We start from the raw sequence: 19783 nt of genomic DNA on the forward strand, positions 1-19783 counted from the left end.
CCTGGCAAGTTGGCACATCCCACCTAGTAAATATTACATGATAGCGAGATACCTTTCTGCGTGGCATAATTCATGGTTTCAATAATTAATGTCACCAGTACACTTCTCTGAGTGCTTGAAGGTAAATAATTTACTGCAATTAACAAAGAGGCAGAAGATTATTAATTTATCAGACTTGAAAAACAAACAAAAAAAAGTCCTAGTGGAAAATAACCCCAGGCCTCACACATTTGAATTGTAATTTGTCTCCACAACCTTCCACTGCCACCGAAAATATTAAAGCAGCGTTGCATCCAGTCCCTGACCCTACCCTGACAGTTGCCTACTGGCATCTCTAACATCTGGTCTAATTAGCTGGTGGATGTGGCTGGAAGTGAGTTTCTGAAATGGTTTATTGCTGGCCAAGGTTAAGATCTCAGCTCTGTCCGATTGCATCAGATTCTTTTCGAGTGTTTATTTGTAAGGCTTCTGTTAGGTGTGTATTCCTGAGTGTATATGTATCTGCACCAAGTGTATACAGAGTCTGTGGAAGCCAGAGAGGGTGTTGGATCCTCTGGAACTGGAGTTACGGGTGGTTGCAAGCTGCTGTGTGGGTGTTAGGAACCAAACATGGGTCCTCTGCAGGAATAGCCAGGGCTCTTAACCTCTGAGCCATCATTCCAGTCCCCGCATTAAATTCTTAATTATACTCACCAAACACACACACACGCGCACACACACACAAAAGCTATATTTTTTCTTGTTCCTCATTCATTTTTTAATTTTCCTAGGACCTAGACAGTAACCTATATATAATTGTCCTATAGATTATTTTTTAAACGTCAGAGCTGTTATGTTTTTTAAGACTGAGGTGATAGCTCAGTCATCAAAGGACTTACCACACAAGTGTGAAGACTGGATTCCTGCAGGGCCTCAGATCCGTGTGAAAATTAAGTCTTGGTAGCATGCTTGTATTCCCACTGCCAAGGAGGTCAAGAAAGATGATGCCTCGCTGGACAGCGAGCCTAATCAAATTGGTAAACTCTAAGCCAGCAAGAGACCTTTTCTCTCAAAAACCAAGGTAAACAACTCTTGAAGTATGATACCCAACACACACACACACACACACACACACTTACCGTGCCCCTACACACAAAATAAATAAGCTGAGTCATTTGGGGTATTGTTATTGTTGGTTTTTTTTTTTTTTTTTTTTTTTTTTTTTTTTTTTTTTGTCGTTGGTTGGTTGGTTGGCTGACTTAGTTTGTTTTGTTTTTTAAGGCATGGTCTCACATAGCTTAGGCTAGACTCAAAAACCACCATATAGCAAAATATGACTTTGAGCCCCTGACCATCTTCCCTAGAGTACCAGGATTGCAGGTGTACACCACCATGTCTGGTTTATCCTGTGCTGTGCATCGATCGAGCACAGGGCCTCCTGCACACGAGGCAGGCACTCTGGCAACCGACTTACATCCCCTGCAAGTTCCAATTGTACTGCCGAAGCTGGGCAACAGAAGCAAACATTGCTTCTGCTGTACAAGCCATGCTTGTGAGGAGGAAATGCAATCCCTGCACATATGCCCCACCCTGATTTTTCTTCCCCGAGGACTATTGCTGGTCGCACTTTTAAGTATTTGCTTCCAGGTCTCCAAATAAGAAAAAATGTGTTATTTCTCTGTGGATTATCTCCATTGGGGAAATTATTTTATTGGTTTCCCCAGTTGGCAAAGGAAGCGTTAATGCTTGTGTCTGTCTCCCTTCTTCAACCATGTGTGCTTCTGACTTGCCTGTTTCCCAAGGAGTTGTATTTTCTTTGGGGTTCTATCTGTATTTCATATGGAGACTTGAATTTCGTATAGATGGAATAGTTTTTTTGTGTGTTTTTGGTGTGGAGTCTCACGCCACCCCAGCTTGTCTAGCTCATCTTGCTTTCTAGCTCCCAAGTGCTGGGATTATGTTCATGTGCCACCGTACCTGGCTAGTATTTATATTTTTTAAATATTTATTTATTTATTATGTATACAACATCTGTCTGTGTGTATGCCTGCAGGCCAGAAGAGGGCACCAGACCCCATTACAGATGGTTGTGAGCCACCATGTAGTTGCTGGGAATTGAACTCAGGACCCTTGGAAGAGCAGGCAATGCTCTTAACCTCTGAGCCATCTCTCCAGCCCTATATTTTTATGTCTCTTAAAGTACTACCCTTGAAAGTCATCTGGTGGTGGCACATGCCTTTTAATCCCAGCCCTTGGGAGACAGAGGCAAGTGGATCTCTGTGAGTTCAAAGGCAGCCAGGGCTACAGAGAAAGTGTGTCTTAAAAAAAAAAAAAAAAGGACAACGCTTAAATGTATTGTTTATTAAATTTCCATTTCACTCTTTAGAAAAATTCCCTAGAATTTTTATTTGCTTCTTCTCTGTACTTACCAATCACACATAGCATAGGCCTTTCCCTCACGGTACATATCTGCTCCGAGTGTGTCCATGCCTTGTCCCGTGCTGTCAATCTTGTCTACCCAGCTTGACTCCCTCGGGGGAGTCAAGTGCCTTGAAGCCGTCTGCACTGATCCACTCTTGGGCCTGCCATCATTCTGACATACCCTTGGTTTGATCTGCTATTAGATTCTATGCCCTCCTTTTTTCTTTTTAAATTTTGACTCAGTTCTTCATTTGATCAGACTATGTTTTGTAGCATTGCCTTTGGAGATTATATGATTAATGCATTTTGTGAGGTTTGAAGAGCCTGGAAATACCTGTTAATGAACGTGGTTTGCCTAATCAGGGAACTCTGTGCTGAAAACTCATTTCCTCTTGGAAGCCTTGAGGGGATCACTCGGTCATCGTTGCTGTGTTTTGCTGTTCTATGGCCATCTCTGACTCGAGCTCCTGAACTTTCCTGCTGGTGCACCCCAGTGGACACAGGGGTGTTCCTCTCCCACACTCCTTAACTCCTTGGCCGCGGCGGATCCTTTTACTCTGAGAACACAGGCTCCAGGTCTTCAGAAGGGCCTTGAGTTGTCTCTTGTTATCTTCTAGTTCGCTCTTTTTGTGTTTGTGGGGGAGGGATTTGAACCTCTTGTGTTGATCTTTGATTTCTTATATTTTCTCCCACTTCTTTTCTTTCAATACCGTTCCAAAATGTAGAGAAGGGAACATACTGAGGAAATATTGGACTAAAGGAAGACCAAAAACCATCTGTGTCTCCAGTTGTGTTTGTGTGGTGTGTGTGTGTGTGTGTGTGTGTGAGAGAGAGAGAGAGAGAGAGAGAGAGAGAGAGAGAGAGAGAGAGAGAGAGAGAGAGAGAGAGAGAGAGAGAGAACACTCAAGCCTCCGGTCTCTACTTCCCCTCTCTCTGTAGGGATACTGGCATTACAGATGTATCTACTACATCTGACTTTTTGTGGGTTCCAGGTCAGCAGGCTTGCGCAGAAGGACTTTTACTGATGAGCTATCCTTTCTGTTCTGGGTGGCCACTTTAATTCAATCAAGTTTTTCTTGCAATGAGGCAAGTACTCTAGAGCCTCCTGAATCTTTGTTTGCAATCCTGGCATGATCTTTGGGTCCTTTTTCCACTATAAATTCTACATCTTCATCCACAATGAAACGGCTGGCAAGCTCGCACATGCTTGCTGGGATTTTTCTTGATAGGTTTTCAGCTTCCCTTCTCCAGAGCCCCACAGTGTAGCTCATGTCCAAAGAAGACGAGAGAGCATGCTCGAGGCTACCCAACCCTCCATCAGAACCTTCTTGGGCTTCGTCTTCTTCAGCAGCCGTCCTTGTAGACACAAACGCCTATTCTGTCTACATTTACCGTGGGCAAACGTTCCCAAGTTAGAAATGACAAAAAGTGAACCCCTAGCTTCCAGAGCTTCCCCTCCCAGGCGTTCTGCTCTCAATGTCCTTTACCCTCTGCTTCTTCAGAGTTTCTATATTTCATCAGGCCTTCTTGGTGGGAGACTAGCCTGTTGTTGGCCACCATGGCCCATCGGCATCACAGACATCAAGATCGAATCTGTATTTGGAGACTAGGAAGGATTTGGAAGTTGTAGGATTCATTTGAATCAGAAGTGGACTGTTGAAAAATATGCAAATTAATTTCTCAATGTTTCCTTTACCACACAGTTAATGGCAGGGTGCATTCTTAGGCTTTCCAAATGAAATATTTTTGTCACTACACTTTTTTAAAAGAATGTTCTTCTATACAGACCCTAATGTAGCCCTCACGAGCAGGATTTGCAAATTCTTGCTATTGAGTGTTAGCTTATCCAGGTTTATCAAGAAACCCAGATGTAATTTGTATGTATAAGAGGAACTGGTATCTTGGGCGGGTGGTTGATGTCGCTCACTGTTTTATTTTTCAGCACCTAACATTCACAAGGGAGTTTGATTCAGATTCTCTCAGACACTACAGCTGGGCTGCAGACACCTTAGACAATGTCAACCTGGTCTCAAGCCCTGTGCATTCTGGGTAAGTGCTCGCACGTCATCTCTCCTTATCCCGTTACACCCACATTACACATATTAGTTAGCGTTATCCATGCCTGTTGAAAACCTCCATCTGTCCGTGAACATATTCACCTGGGAAATAAATGCTCATTCGTGAGAGTGTGTGGTTTGCCTTTGTAAATCATTTAGTAAGTTCTTTGGGGGACAAGTCTGTCTGTGCTTATTCCTAAAAGAAAAGGATCAGGAAATAACTGATAACTGATACAGCAAAATTTCCTGACCATTATGATCTTTTGAGACTCTTTAAAATTCTCTTTCAATGAAAAATGTTTAAAACTAAGTTATTTTTCTTAATTTGTTTCCCCAAATGAGGCTTTTTTTATATGTATCTGATTTTTATTCCTTATGGAAATATTAAATGTAGAGCTGGGGGAAATAGTTCAGTCAGTAAAGTGCTTATCACACAAATGTGAGGACCTGGGTTCAATTCCCCAGAACCCACATAGAAAAAAGTTGGGCATGGTGGCTCACACCTGTCATCCCAGGGACAGAGAGGGTCATAAAACAGGCAGATCACTGGGTCTGCAGGCCAGCTGCCCTCGCTAATGGCTGAGTTCCAAGTCAATGAGACTTAGCCTGAGGAATAGCACAAAGTTGATCTCTATGCAGGAGCACCCTTAACCATATGTACATACACACAGGAGCATACTCAACCACATGCACATACGCACAGAAGCATAGCCAACCAAATGCACATACACACAGGGGCACACTCAGCCCCTTGCATATGCACAGAGGACCACACTCAACCACAGGCACATGTGCACAGGACCACACTCAACCACATTTTCACAGGACCACACTCAACCATATGCACACAAGAGCACACTCAACCACATGCACATAAACACAAGAGCACACTCAAACACATGCACATAAACACAAGAGCACACTCAAACACATGCACATACTCAGAGGAGTACATTCAACACCTGTGACCACATGCATTTACACACACACACACACAGAGACACACACAAATGTGCACATATGTGCACACAAACATCTAATGAATTATAGATTCACTTCACTAACTGATCCAGTGTCCCTGTGAGCAATGTACTCTGTTGTTTTCAGTTTCCTCTCTCATTTGATATCAGTTCATTTTAAATCGATGATTTGTTTTATGACATTGCCATTTTTAAAAAGAAATTGTAAGCTTGAAAGCTTCTAGCTGACTTTGGCACTTTCTACATTCTGAAAAAAATTCAATTGTTAAAATTAAGAAAAAGAAATGAATCTTAGGAGAAAATAAAGAAATCTACTTTTAAAATGTCACAGTACCAATGTATGTATTTTATTTTTTCCATCTATAATGATTGAGAGTTTTGCTGCTGTGCCACAGCAGTGCCGATAAGAACCTCATCAAAGGGTTCCTCATCCCTGTCTCGTGGCAGAAGACTGGATGGTGACCTGCTGTGACAAGTGACTTGATAGCCAGTGTGCTTTCCCACGCTGGAACCTTTAGTCGGTAATTCACTGTGAGGTAACTGATAATTATAGAAATGGGAGAAAAATGATGGCTAAAATAATAAGTACCAGGCTAGTGAGATGGCTTAGTGGGGAAAGCACTTGGGCAAATACCCACTACGTGCATGGAAAGCCCGGTCCTGGAGCAGCAACTATACTCCCAGCATTCCTAAAGAAAGACAAGAGACAGACAGAATCCCTGGAAGCTGGCTGGCCAACTAACCTGCCATTGGCCGCAGTGAACAACAATGAGCCCGCTTCAGACAGTGGAAAATGAGGCTCAGCAGCCATGGCTGTCCTCTGACCTCTCCCTGTGCACCGTGGCACAGGCACACGCATGTGCACACACACACACAGGAACCATACATATATGTTACAAACATGCACACAATACACACACATTAAAATAATAAATGCATTAGGGTATATTTCTTTAATTTCTCTTGAAGACAGCCATGTACACAGCAAATGCAATGACAGCCAGAGAGGGAGAAGTCCCACTTGGAAATGCCAAACCCTGATGCCAGGGTCTGAGGACCGTGTTCTACAGCAGATAAGGCAAACGTTTGTCGCAGGCTGTCCCACAAATGCTAAGTGCCGTGGTTTCATTCCCTGAGTTTTTCCTTTTGCGTGTCATTGACATTGTCTGTTGCTTGCTTCTTCTAATGACCGTACATTAATTTCTCCCATTTGCTTTCTAAATTATTTTGCAGCTACTCGTCTCCGCTGCCTCAGTATGACTCAAGGTGATAACTGTGTCCTTTGTGTCCTTTTCATTTATGTGACTTCCCCCAGTTAGATGGCGTCAGTGTCTGTAGAATGTCCGCACGCGTCACCCTGTCGTTTGCGTAACTAGACGCCTCCGCGTAGCCGTTGCGGGGTTATTCATGGCACTCTCGACGTAATCTGAGCAGCAACACGATAAAGAGATTTCAAAGCATCAACCTTTGTGTGTTTCTCTTTGTGGCTACAGCTCGTGTTGCATGTCGTTTGGGTTTTGCTCAGATCTTGTACAGAGTGAGTGTGGAAAACAAATCCCTGGGTTCCACAGGGCCACTGCACACCAATGGCCTGCCCAGCCCACTCCCATCTTCCCTTGATCTGTTAGCTCTTCAAAATGAGAACCATAAATGGCTGCAAGCCCCAACCAATGGGCCTTGTGCTCTGCAGTATCCAGTAGGTTTCTTCCAGTTTGTCATTCCGATCCTCTTAGTTATTCGCTCCGTTTACTCTGATAACCTTTGTAGCTGGCGCAGTCCTATACTGGCCCCCCCAAACCTTCCTCTGCTACCTTCAGACCACTCAGCTAACGGGCACCCTGCACCCCTGTTTGCCCGTCCATTTATTAGTCTCGGTAGCCAAGTCTCACCGGTGCCATTTCTAAGCACAGAAAGGGGAATTTTGCTTATAGATGGATTCAGCTGACATTGCCATGTGTTTGCCGTGTGCTGGGACTCTGCTGGGCCCTGCAGGTCACACGGTGAATATGTCAGCCCAATCTGAAGGTGCTGTCTGCTTTGTGCAGCACCCCTAATCCAGGCGAATGCTCCAGTGTGCATTTGCACTAGCACAAGCACGATTTCAAGCCCAAGTTCGTGCTGCGTCCTTCCTCATACACCTAGCGATAATAGATCTTCACCGCTAATTACAGAGAAACCTGAGACTTTTGTCCTATTGTCTTGTTGTAGTGCCTTTGTTATTGAATGAAATCACCTGATGTTCATGTGGACACACACACACACACAGTAAATAATACATGTGTAGCTAAGAAAGTTAAGCACTTCGGAACAGTTTCAGAGGAGCCGCAGGCCATTTTGCATTGGAAATGATTCATGTGGGAGCCTGGATGGCAAATGGAAGCAGATAACCATTTTCGCTGAGGAGAGGGAGGAGACTGTTTTTACTATCTCCTTATTTTTGAGATGGCCTTTCCCTCTCCTGACTTGAATATTCTAGAAGCAAAAGCCTCTCAAGATAGCTAGACTAATAGTAAGTGCGTGAAACAACAGAGAGAAAAAAATAGTTTAATCCAAACCCCAAGCAAAAGGTGAATGCACTTCCCTGGTGAGCAGTTGATAAAGGAAACACGCTCAGTCCAAGGACTCTCTCCACCCCATTGGCTCTCTCAGTCCAGTTTGTTGAGGATGTCTTCCTTGCTAGGAAACCCACAGATACATAGGGGCTTCAGGCCTGTTGGCAGGATGTTAGCGCCATGCTTAGATAATTATATAGAAAAGAATGTTGATGGACAGGAATATTTTCTTAAAATAGTACCATAGGGAGCCGTAGTGCTTGCTGAGGATCACTCCCTGGTGCTACTTGAATTGTATGTCTGTTTTCAGCTCTAAAATTTAGCATGTAAGGGTATGTTTGCATTGCCATCTGTCTGTTGGTTTCGTGTTTACTAAAGTGCCCGTCACTATCAGAGAAAGCCTTCCACTGATATAGCTACATGCAGGCAAAATATTTTCCTTATTGGCTTTGACCTAAAGGCCAATATATAGACAAAATATAGACACCCGAGGAAGTAATGTTTAAGTTCCACTTCTGTTACCCCGCGGCATATTCAAATACAGGTGATTTTAATTAGCATTTTAGCCTCTATCTTTTAAATGGTTATTGAAAAGATTTAATCCCTTTCCAGCAAAATCTCAGCAAATATAAAGTCGCCTGCTTTTCTTTTTCTATTTCATCTTCGTAAATGTGAAGGGTGTTGGTACGAGTGAATTGTCCCTTTGTCTCACAAGCTGTGTGTGTTATGCTACGCTGTGGAGTTTCATCCTACGTGTACTGGAGTGAGGTCCCATAACTAGGTTAGGGGAGAAACTAGATAGAGTGGAGGTGTGACCCTGGACTGTCCCTTAAGCCATCCTCAAAGGCTACAGAAAATGGTGGGGATTTTTTTTTTAATCTGCGTTCCTCTCATAGATCATCTTAATTCCAATTTGAAGAATAGTCCCGTTCCTTCTCTGTGCCGTAGTGTTGTGCCCATGGTGATTTCCTTGCCTCCCGGGAGAGAGCTTCCTTATACCGAAACCCAGTTGTCTTTTAGTCTTAACCCTGGGCGTGAGCTCCGTGCACGTCTGGTGTGACCCCACAGTAGTGGCTTCCAACCGTTGTGTTAGAGAAGTCGCACCAGCTGCCTTTTCCCATACATTTACCTTGAGTTTCAAACGCTCTGCCAAGTTGACTTCTGTCGGTGATGGCATCTGATCTTTCCCTCCACAGGTTTCTCGTTAGCTTTATGGTGGACGCGAGAGGGGGCTCCATGCGAGGAAGCCGCCACCATGGGATGCGGATCATCATCCCCCCACGCAAGTGTACGGCCCCCACCCGCATCACCTGCCGCCTGGTAAAGAGACATAAACTGGCCAACCCACCCCCCATGGTGGAAGGAGAGGGATTAGCCAGTAGGCTGGTAGAAATGGGTCCTGCGGGGGCACAATTTTTAGGGTAAGTCTCCCCGGTTTTACTTTGGCCCTCTCACCACGTCTTTGACTTTCCTTTAGTCCTTGCTAACTCAAGACATTAACTCTGAAAAAAAAAAAAAAAAAACCCAAAACGGGGACTTGGGTGTGGTGCAAAGGTCACCAAGGTCACCATGCTGCATTATAAGCTGTGGGTTCCTTAACCCAGTCACTGGCCAAGGCACTTACTAACCAAGAAGCATGCTTGCTGCCCCACGGGTGTGTGGCTCCCTGCGGCCTCCCACGGAAGTCAAGGCACCAACCTTAGAAAATATTACAGGTTGGGATAGTGGCACCTCACTGCCTAGATGGCTACCTTGTGGACGTGTCTCTTTCAAAATAACTCTGAGAGACATAACCCCCTGGGGTAGGGTATTTTCCAAGAAGGCAAACTGAATTTTGCTTCATTGTCTGAGGTGGCACTTGGCAAGGCAGGCAGGCTCTGTCGTGACGGACAGCGTGTTCACAATCTCCCCTCTTGTTTCTCTTTCTGCTGCATGGATGTTACTCAGTAAACTGCACCTACCCACCCATCCTCCCCCTGTAAATGAGGGCGAGAGCTTGGTTAGCCGAATCCTGCAGCTTGGGCCTCAAGGAACAAAATTTATTGGGTAGGACCTTCATAGACAAGATCAGAATGTCTACAATTTTTCCTTTCCATTTTCAATTTTTTTTCTGTCACACCCATGGTCTTATTCTTGTCTTCAGTTTGTTCTTTTTCTTTCTTTCTCTTTTTCTTTTGTTTTCTTTTTTTATGCTTTCAGTCGATGTGTGTCACTGAAAGGCCACTCCCATAGTGGCTTGACTTACTGTGGCGCTGCCGCTACCTTGTGCTTTCGAAGCATGTGGGACTCACCGCAAGCATTCTGCTGACTTTGTGCATCTGTCGCCCCTCCTTTAATTTGAAATGTTTCTTCTCTGTGTACTTATTAAGGCTAGACTGACCGTCTCATTTTAACCAGAGTAAGAGAAGGTATTTGCAGGCTTTGAATCAATGTTCGCCACAAATGCCATGTGTATTCATGTGCGTGCCTGTGTGTGTGTATATCTGTGGGTGTGATTAGACTTAGAAGGCACTTATGGTACAGTGTAACCTTTATGGGCTTTGTGAAGCAAAAGAGATCAATGAGTAAGATAATTTTGAATGTGCCAAGAACACAAGATCTTTAAAGATATGTGAATGGGGGCAGCCGGGATGTTCTGTTGAGCTGTCGAGTGTCTTTTGTCTTGGTTAGGCTGAAATGTGTTGTTGTTTATTTGCCTCTCCGACTGTGTTTGCCTTGGCAGTCTGCATGAAAAGCCTGTTACGAATTGTCCTGCTTGGCTGTCACCTTGGTCAAAGATCCTGCTTATACCTTCTCAACAGCATTGTCGAGTGTCCTACACAAAGCCACAGGGACAGTATCGGACACATTAACCTGCAAAGATTGTATCTTGTTCTCAAAAAACAAGTGTTGCCTAATGTCTAATTATAAAGTATGGTTGAAAATGATGGGCAGTTTCTTACTGACACTGTTAACACTGAGAGGAATATTTGCTCCTGTTTTTAACCTGTGAAAGAATAAAGGCATTATAAAAAAATTATAATGATCTTGGCCAAAAGTAAAATCATGGTATCCATCAGTCTCGTTTTAAACGAATACTTTTATTAAGTAAGCAGATATTCGTGTTTTATTTGTGGTTTTGATCTTTACGACAGCCTCTCCTCATGCTCTGCCTACTGTAGCCTATATTTGCTGCTACCGTGTGTATATAAACAGCTAGGTTAAGGCAGGTTGTGTACAACCTCTCCAGAGAACAATGATACTGTCTGTTAAGCATCACCCGAGAAAGCTGCACAATCCAACTACATGAACCGTGTGTGATTGTGGTCTGCTCACTTCCGTCCATCTTTTTACCCATAATTCTGTCAAGCCTGACAAAATGATTTCCCGTGAGTTGATTGGCAATCTTCAATCTACAGCCATTTCCCTTCATTCGTTTGTGCAAAAGGACACTGTCAAGAGTTAACGCCTTTCTATGACAATTTCAGGCTGGCATGTGCTCTTCTGGAATGTTCCAGTATCCCCAGATAGATGGTAGTCAGGTCAGGCAATGAGGCTACCCATTACCTATTCACAAATGGAACAACCAGAGAAACTGTCTTAGCCACAAATCGTACAAACTGTTGGAACGACTGAATTATATGACAATATAATGTCTGCTTTATTGCTGAGAGGAAAAAAGAGAAATGACCTTCACAATTTTTTTTAAAGAAGTGACTGTGTCCTTTTAACTCATTAGCATCTCGCAGTATATAATGTACCTATTATGTGTTTTATTTTTTTTAAAAAATGGACCAGCTTTCTTTCTTTATGGCCTATTTTAGTCATGTCTAATTCCTTCCCTCAAATTACCTATTTATATGTGTTTAATCTCCCCCACTCAATTTGACGCCTAACACACAGTAGGCCTTCAAGAACCATTTGTGAATGAATGATGGCATGTTCTTGGGCTTGGAATATTATTTAATCAGCAATGATTCTGCAGCTTTGAGACCATTCCCAACCCAAATGGCACCTCTGATTTCCAACTCAGTACTGTTAATGAGACTTTTCTTTTAGTATTCTGCTATAGAGATGTTTAATTTGACGCAAAAATCCGGTGGCTTCTTGTTTTCTAGCCCTGTCATAGTGGAAATCCCTCATTTTGGGTCCATGAGAGGAAAGGAGAGGGAACTCATTGTTCTCCGGAGTGAGAATGGGGAGACCTGGAAGGAGCACCAGTTTGACAGCAAAAACGAAGACCTCACCGAGCTACTGAATGGCATGGATGAAGGTAACGATATAGCGATACTCCTTCCCTTCCGCGGATGTGGACAGGCAGAAAGCAAGCGTCGCGTGGTTGAAGGGCTACTTGAGCATCACATGATGCAGAATGCAGGGTCTTCAGCATCTACTTCTCCTTTCCATGCCTAAGGCATGATTTTATCTGACCCTACTACATTCCCAGCACCACCACGGTTTAGACGGACAAACACCCACATTGTTCCAAATTTCTCAGTTTTTCCAAGACCTAAGAAGGCTTTTTTTGTTGTTGTTAAAAGAGTAACATGGTGTGGAGTGGGGTGGGGAGCATCAGATGGGAGTGCATAATATTTGCCTACAGCATTAGCATTTACAGTATGATTTTGGAACTTTTGTTCCATTTTCTCTTAACTTATTTCAGCATCTTTCATGATTTTTTTTACTCTCTTGAGCCATAATGGTGTTTAAAAATAAATGTCAAAACTTATTATTATTATAATGTTAATACTTATTGTATGTTTTGATGTCTTATTCTTTGAGTTGGTGAGGCTAGTGTGTGGCTACAGGTCTCTTTCCCACACATCCCTTCTTTTGGGAGTCTGGAGGCATTAAGATAGGATTTTCTGTAGCCCAGGTAGTAGAGGTGACCTTGAACACTTGACCCTCCTGCCTTGGCCTTCTCAGAGCTAAGATTTCAGTTGTGTGCCACCTGTGCCTGACTCACACACCTTCCTGAGGTTTGGTGATGCTTAGAAGTGTATCAGTTTTTCTTTCTAAGTATTGGGTACCAACTGGCTTTAAGAACACACATTTGATGCGGTTTTCTTTGAGACATGACTCAAGAGAAACTAGAGGCCTGGCTCATGAAATGGTGCTGTGGAAAGAAATCCCAGTTAGTGACAGCGACCCCTTTTCCTAATTGGTGCAGATTCTACGTCACAGTGGCAATCTGGTCCATACAATCAAAATCGAATCTTTTATTGTTTTGTTGGCTGTGTCTGGAATTCACCTACTGGGGTCTCTTGTGGGTTCAGACTGTGGACCATGGAGGTAGACAGATTTGGAGTTTCAGGAATGATTGAGCAAGTGCCTGGACCCCTGTGAGCCTAGAAATGGAAATTGTTCTCGTTATTTTTATAGAGTTACCTTTAAGATGAATAAGTGATTTTGTGAAGCCCTTAGGGAATATAATCCTTTTAATAAATATCAGTTATTAATGCCATTGTTTTCACCTGTAGGAAAAAAAAAAGTGCCATACCAAAAATTTGGTATAGGATACAGTCACCATCAACTATGCAATTTAAAGATAAGATGCCTATACACCAAGGTAGAAAGAAACTGTTGGGTCTATTTAAAAAAAAAAGCAGCCTTTTCATGTAGAAGTTCCAAAAGAAAGCATAGCGCACAAGTTCAGAAATCATATTCTTTGTCATTATTATTATTTTATCTGTATGAGTATTTTACCTATACGTGTGTCTGTGTACTGCATGTGTGCTTGGTCCCTGAGGAGGTGGTGAGTCTCTCCATGGGTGCTGGGAATTGAACCTGGGTCTTTCACAACAACAAATGCCCTTAACCACTGAGCCAACTCTCCAGCCAAATCTTATTCTTACTTAACAAACCACAAAACGGACATCCTTCGAACCCAAGTGACTTACCCAGCTTGCCTTGCTACGCAGAAGGGAGAGGGCTGAAATCTCGTTATGCCTGTTTTAGAAGAGTTACAGCTATAGCCCTCTTGTTTTCAAAATGCATGTCCCAGGAGAAAGAAGACAAGTGGAAAATTCTAGAAACTTCTAGATTTGGTCCAGATGAGATTTGGTCAAGATTGAGTCCAGAACAGTCCTTATAGGTCAGTGATACATTAAATGAGGGTAGATTATCCAAAGTATGTACAAATGCTGCCAGGCAGATAGAGTTTCTGGACTACATTCTTTTTTTTTTTTTTTTTTTTTTTTTTTTTTTTTTTGGTTTTGCGAGACAGGGTTTCTCTGCAGCTTTTTTAGAGCCTGTCCTGGACCTAGCTCTTGTAGACCAGGCTGGCCTCGAACTCACAGAGATCCGCCTGCCTCTGCCTCCCGAGTGCTGGGATTAAAGGCGTGCGCCACCACCGCCCGGCTGGACTACATTCTTAAGATCAGGCAAATCTTCAGTTCCATTTCACACGATGAAAGGGAAAAGTAGACACTTCGGCGTTTAAAGAGTCAAGCACTAGAGCCCATTGGACCAAGATGTTCAGAGTAAAGTTTTGGTCATATATTAAATATAACAATTAATAAGAATAGAGGGAGCCCAACACATTTACAACTGAGACTCAGTTATTAGTTAATCTGATTTCATACTGGCCTCAAGTCCCACCACTTCCCACCACTGTTCTGGTCCCCAGAGAGAATTCATTCTCTCTAGACTCTTCCTCTACCCAAAACTACTTAAAAATGGGAATCAGGCCGGGCGGTGGTGGCGCACGCCTTTAATCCCAGCACTCGGGAGGCAGAGGCAGGCGGATCTCTGAGTTCGAGGCCAGCCTGGTCTACAAGAGCTAGTTCCAGGACAGGCTCCAAAAAAGCTGCAGAGAAACCCTGTCTCGAAAAACCAAAAAAAAAAAAAAAAAAAAAAAAAAAAATGGGAATCAGTCTGGGTTTTGGTTCTGGGTTTTGTTTTTGTTTTTAAAGTCGACAAGTCCTTTTCATTGAAGATTCATTTATAGACTAAGTTGTCCCAGGGAGGGGAGGGCTGTGCCCAGAACTCCAAACCCTCCCGAGGAGGCAGTGCTGCATAGGTAGATGCCAGCTACCTGGCATGAGTCAGGCGATGCCCCTGGGGAAAGAGAAATATCGTCAAGGTCCCACCCTCAGGGGTCAAGAGCACAGCCTCGCTCTGTGTTCCTCCCAGTTCTTGCTGAGAGCTGTTAGTGAGGTAAAAAAGCCACACGTGAAATAGACCAACCAACCATTCAAGATTCCCTTAGAGAATTAAATCCACCCCACTGTTCCTGTACTCAACCCAACAGTTTCTCTATTCAGAATAGTGTCATATATTGTCTATGGCCAGTGACACCACCTACCCCCTAACATATGCCTACTATAATTGTCTCTTTTTAATGCTCCCTTCTCCATAGGTACGTTCCATGTATTATTTTAGTCTATGTTCAGATAGTCAGTCTTCCTCCATGCGATTGTCTAAAAATATTAATACCCATGTTTTTAATACCATCTTAGTCAATATTCCAGTCTCTAATTCTTACTAGGCGAGGCAATTGTGGGGGCTGGGGTGATGCTCAGTGGACAAATGCTTGCCATGCAAACATAGGCGCCAGTGTTTGGATCCTAGAGCCCCCGAAAAGCTGCCTGCAAAAGCCCTGGCAGTTGCCTGCAGTCCCAGCACTCAAGAGACAAAGATGGGAGTCCCAGAGGCAAACTGGCTAGCTCCAGATTTAGCAAGAAACCATCCTTCAAGAAACCCTTCCTTCAGGGAAAATGCCAGACCTCAGCTTCCGGCCTCTGCACGCACAAACAAACACATACACACGCCAAGAGAAAAATAGGATTTTTTTTTTTTTCGGTTTTTTTCGAGACAGGGTTTCTCTGTAGCTTTGGAGCCTGTCCTGGAACTAGCTCTTGTAGACCAGGCTGGTCTCGAACTCACAGAGATCCGCCTGCCTCTGCCTCCCGAGTGCTGGGATTAAAGGCGTGCGCCACCACCGCCCGGCTACCAAGAGAAAAATAAAAGACTTGTAACGATCAGATAGGCTTTATTGTTTTAACATACACAGAGTTTTCCCGTGCATACAAAAGTAATTGCTAGAACAACTTCAAGGAACCAGAGGTCTGAGTAGGGGCATAATTTTCCCAGTATGATACTGAGCTTGGCACCGTGGTCCACGGAAGTCATCGAGGCCAAAATCCCCATCCTGGCCTCACCACTCACTGCCGTTCATCTAAATGCACCTTGTGAGGATGCCTTGTGGGTAGCTCCCGGGTGGGGAATGCGCTGGTACGCATGGAGTTCTTACAGAGATGTCTGTGCAGAACCACTCACTCAGGTAACCATGCTTGTGAGGATGCCTTGTGGGTAGCTCCCAGGCAGGGGATGCGCTGGTACGCATGGAGTTCTTACAGAGATGTCTGTGCTGAAACACTCACTCAGGTCACCATTCTCAGAGTCACAGCCGCCACACATGCTGCACATAGATGGCTGTGGTCTGACACTGGCCTGAGGACAAAGGGCATGTTCCCCCCATTTGTTCAATGCTACCGTTTGCAAGTCAAGCTATAAACAAAAATAAGCCTCTGTGTGTGTGTGTGTGTGTGTGTGTGTGTGTGTGTGTGTGTGTGTGTGTGTGTGTGCCATTGGGTGTGCAGCTCTATCACTTTACACCTTATTACCTTGAGACGGGGTCTCTCACTGAACCCAGAGCTTTCCCCTTCACCCCTAGACTGAGTGACCAGCAAGCCCCAGCTCCCCTCCCATCTCCACCCCATCTTCCCCCGCCTCCTGACTCCAGTCCTGGGATTGCATAGGCATGCCAGACCATGTAAGTGGGTATAGGGGATCGATCCAAACTCAGGTGGCCCTGCTTGCACAGATCTGCTTGCACCGAGCTGCCTCCCCCAGCCCCTGTTCCTATGATCTCTAAGCAGGCCAGAGCATTCGTGGTTGTGTCAGTTGAGCAGGCGTGTTAGCCAAGCTGTGGTGAGGTAAGCTGCTGGGAAGACACGGTGTTTGTCTGGGTGTGGGGAACCTGCCCTTTCCAACTCGGCTTGCAGGTGGCAGAAGCAGTTTTTTTCTCTGGCAGCAGACAGAGATCTTATCTATGTAGATGTGCTGCAGGTGTGCGAGCAAAATTCCCACGCACACATCCCGTCCCCAAGCTGCGCACCAAACTGAATCCACGCTGTCAGTTTAATGAAAACCTTCATTAAACCCAGCACCTCCAAAGTCAGGTCCTAAGAGCTATTTGTAGTTGTGTGGAGCTTTGGAGCGTGCTCTTGAAGGCCCCGGCCTCCCCACATGTCCCCAAGTTACAATTCAAAGCACTTGAGAAATGGTTTATCTCCTACAGCCCCTGCAGTAGCCAATGGATGCAAGTTCCTGATAAAAAATGTGTGCAAACGTTAACCCACGCTACATAGAAGAACACACCCACTTCTAAATGCATCTGTGTCAACAGTATATTAGAAGTAAATGTTTACGTTCAAAATTGGCACTTCGGTTCAATGCATTTTAACCTTATCAATCTTGAAGCAAATGGTAATTTTAAAAGTGCCAAGTCACTGTCAAACAGGGACGGATGCAGTTTTACACTAGGTACACGGCACACAGCGCCATCTGCTGGAACTATCTGGTAGTAACAGTTTTGAAAAAGTGTTCCAAATAGAACGTTTCCCGACTCAAGATTGCATTTGAAGCGCCCAATAAATAAATAACAATTTACTTCAAAAAAATCCCAAAACAAATCACGAAAAAATGTTCACATATTTTCCATCCGTTTCCATAAGCTGGCATTTTTAAACCAACTGGAGGAAAAGTGCTACGGAGTGAAGGAAAAGGAAAAATGCTTCAAAATAGCCTCGGGAATGAGATACTTGGGAATTGAAAACTGAGCCAAGGCAAAATGGCATTAATTCCCACTTTCATATGGCTGTGTATATGGATTTTTCCATCAGTGGAGCCAAGTGATGACCTCAGATATGTCGCTCCATGGGTCCGACATTAGCCCAAGCTGGCGTCTGCATTAGCTGCCTTCAGCGTGGCATGCCTGCAGAGGACAGTGTGCCCAGCGCAGCAGGTCTACGCTGTAACTAACGGATGGTGTGAAATGATGGACACCTGGGGCATGGTGTTTGGCTTCGAGGCATTGTCCATGAGATCCAGTTTTGAGATAGGATTGTATGGATTGTTTCTCTCCATAAATGTGGTGGTAATGCTGTAAAGGTTTGAAGAGAGGCATGATGGGATAATTTCCCCCAAAGCAGTGTTTCTATCTGCGCAAATGGCTAAGTAGGCTGAACATGTAACTGAGCAGAAATTAAATCGTAGCCCAGAAATTGTCATTTGGGGAAGGTTGAGGCATCTGTAATTTTTTTCCTTAGACTTCACCCAAGTCACACTCATACAAACCTAGTCACACTCACACCAGCCTGGTCACACCCACATCAACCTGGTCACACCCACACTAACCAGGTCACACTCACAACAACCAGCTCACACTCACACCAACCAGGTCACACTCACACCAACCAGTTCACAAGCAGCCTTTGAGAGCAAAGGCACCAGAAGAACATAGGTGCTGGGAGCTGAGCACAGGTCCTTTGGAAGAGCGGGAAGCACTCTTAACCCCTGAGCCATCTCTCCAGTTCCTGAGTTCTACATTTTTACGGCCAGGCACAGATAGGACGAGAGTCCATTAAGACCTTCCCCACCAAACATGGCCTGTCTAAGGTCTTCTGAGCTAAGTGGGAGAAGCAGGCTTCCAGGTCCCCGTCTAAGACAGTCAAGTTGGTCTCCAGTGTGAAACTGAGAATTTATCCTCTTAGCAGGCAACACTGTTGTTTCTTAAGCTATTCAAGTACTACTGGCAGTGGTTCTCAACCTGTGGGTCATAACCTCTTGGGCAAACACCTATCTCCGAAAGTATTTACATTACAGTTCGTAACAGTAGCAAAATTATAGTTATGAAGTAGCAATGAAATAAGTTTTTGTTGGGGGGGTCAGCACAACTTAAGGAAATGTATTAAAGGTCGCGACATTGGGAACAGAGAAGTGGGGATCTATGCCTAAGACTCTTTGCTTAGCTTTCTTGCCTTGCGCAGAGAAACTGTCCAGAAGGCAATCCACACCATAAATGTGAAACTTCTCTGTTCTAACTAAGGGGCCATTTAAAAATCTCAGTGTATACAAATTCATTCCCCCCAAGAGATACTGGTGTTGTCAGACTTTATTACTGATTGTCTGATCATCTGACTCATTTGATGGACTTTTTATATCTGTAATGCAAAACTCTGAGAGGGCTGTATAATCTCATGAGTGGTTCATCCCCTTAGGCCATCCCCTTGAATCATAAACACATGGCTGGCATAGACCTCACCGGGGATTAAGAACTAGGAAGACTAAAGCCACTTTTTTCACACGTATTTTTTTTTTAAAAAAATCTTTTTAAAATCTTTAAAATTGTGTGTGACTATGGCATGTCTGAGGAGACCAGAGGACAACTGTCAGGAGAACGTTCCATCCTTACCCAATGGGCTCCGTGGACCTGACTTGGGTCATCCGGTTCGTAGGGCTATTACTCGTCCCCACTGCATCATCTCACTGACCCTCAAATGGTACTCTTTATAACAATTATTAAAAGAGCACACAACAGCTACTTCCCGCTACCTGTATTTTCAAGGGCAATCTAAAGGCTTGCTGGTTCTCCGGAGGGGAAATCCCTTACACTCCACTTGTTGAATGAATTCCTGGTTTCTTGGTTACTGGTTAAGCAACTACCATATGCCAGCCTGTCAGTGCCAAACAATGCCTGCTTTAACATGATTTCATGGTGGTTAATTCATCTTATGGGAAAAGAAAACCT

At 44.1% G+C, this 19783-nt stretch overlaps 1 protein-coding gene across 3 annotated transcripts in view; it reads left to right on the forward strand.

The window, feature by feature from the left end:
- The window catches only part of Ank3 (ankyrin 3), a 302267-nt gene that overhangs the window by 233019 nt on the left and 49465 nt on the right, over window positions 1–19783 (forward strand). For all 3 annotated transcript variants that reach the window (XM_038341994.1, XM_038341995.1, XM_038341996.1), the window contains 3 exons: window positions 4343–4449; window positions 9186–9410; window positions 12087–12241. In XM_038341994.1, the coding sequence (XP_038197922.1) occupies window positions 4343–4449; window positions 9186–9410; window positions 12087–12241 (487 nt within the window). The remainder of the gene's footprint in view (window positions 1–4342; window positions 4450–9185; window positions 9411–12086; window positions 12242–19783) is intronic.

Source organism: Arvicola amphibius, chromosome 9, assembly GCF_903992535.2.
Source record: "Arvicola amphibius chromosome 9, mArvAmp1.2, whole genome shotgun sequence".
NCBI lineage: Eukaryota > Metazoa > Chordata > Mammalia > Rodentia > Cricetidae > Arvicola > Arvicola amphibius.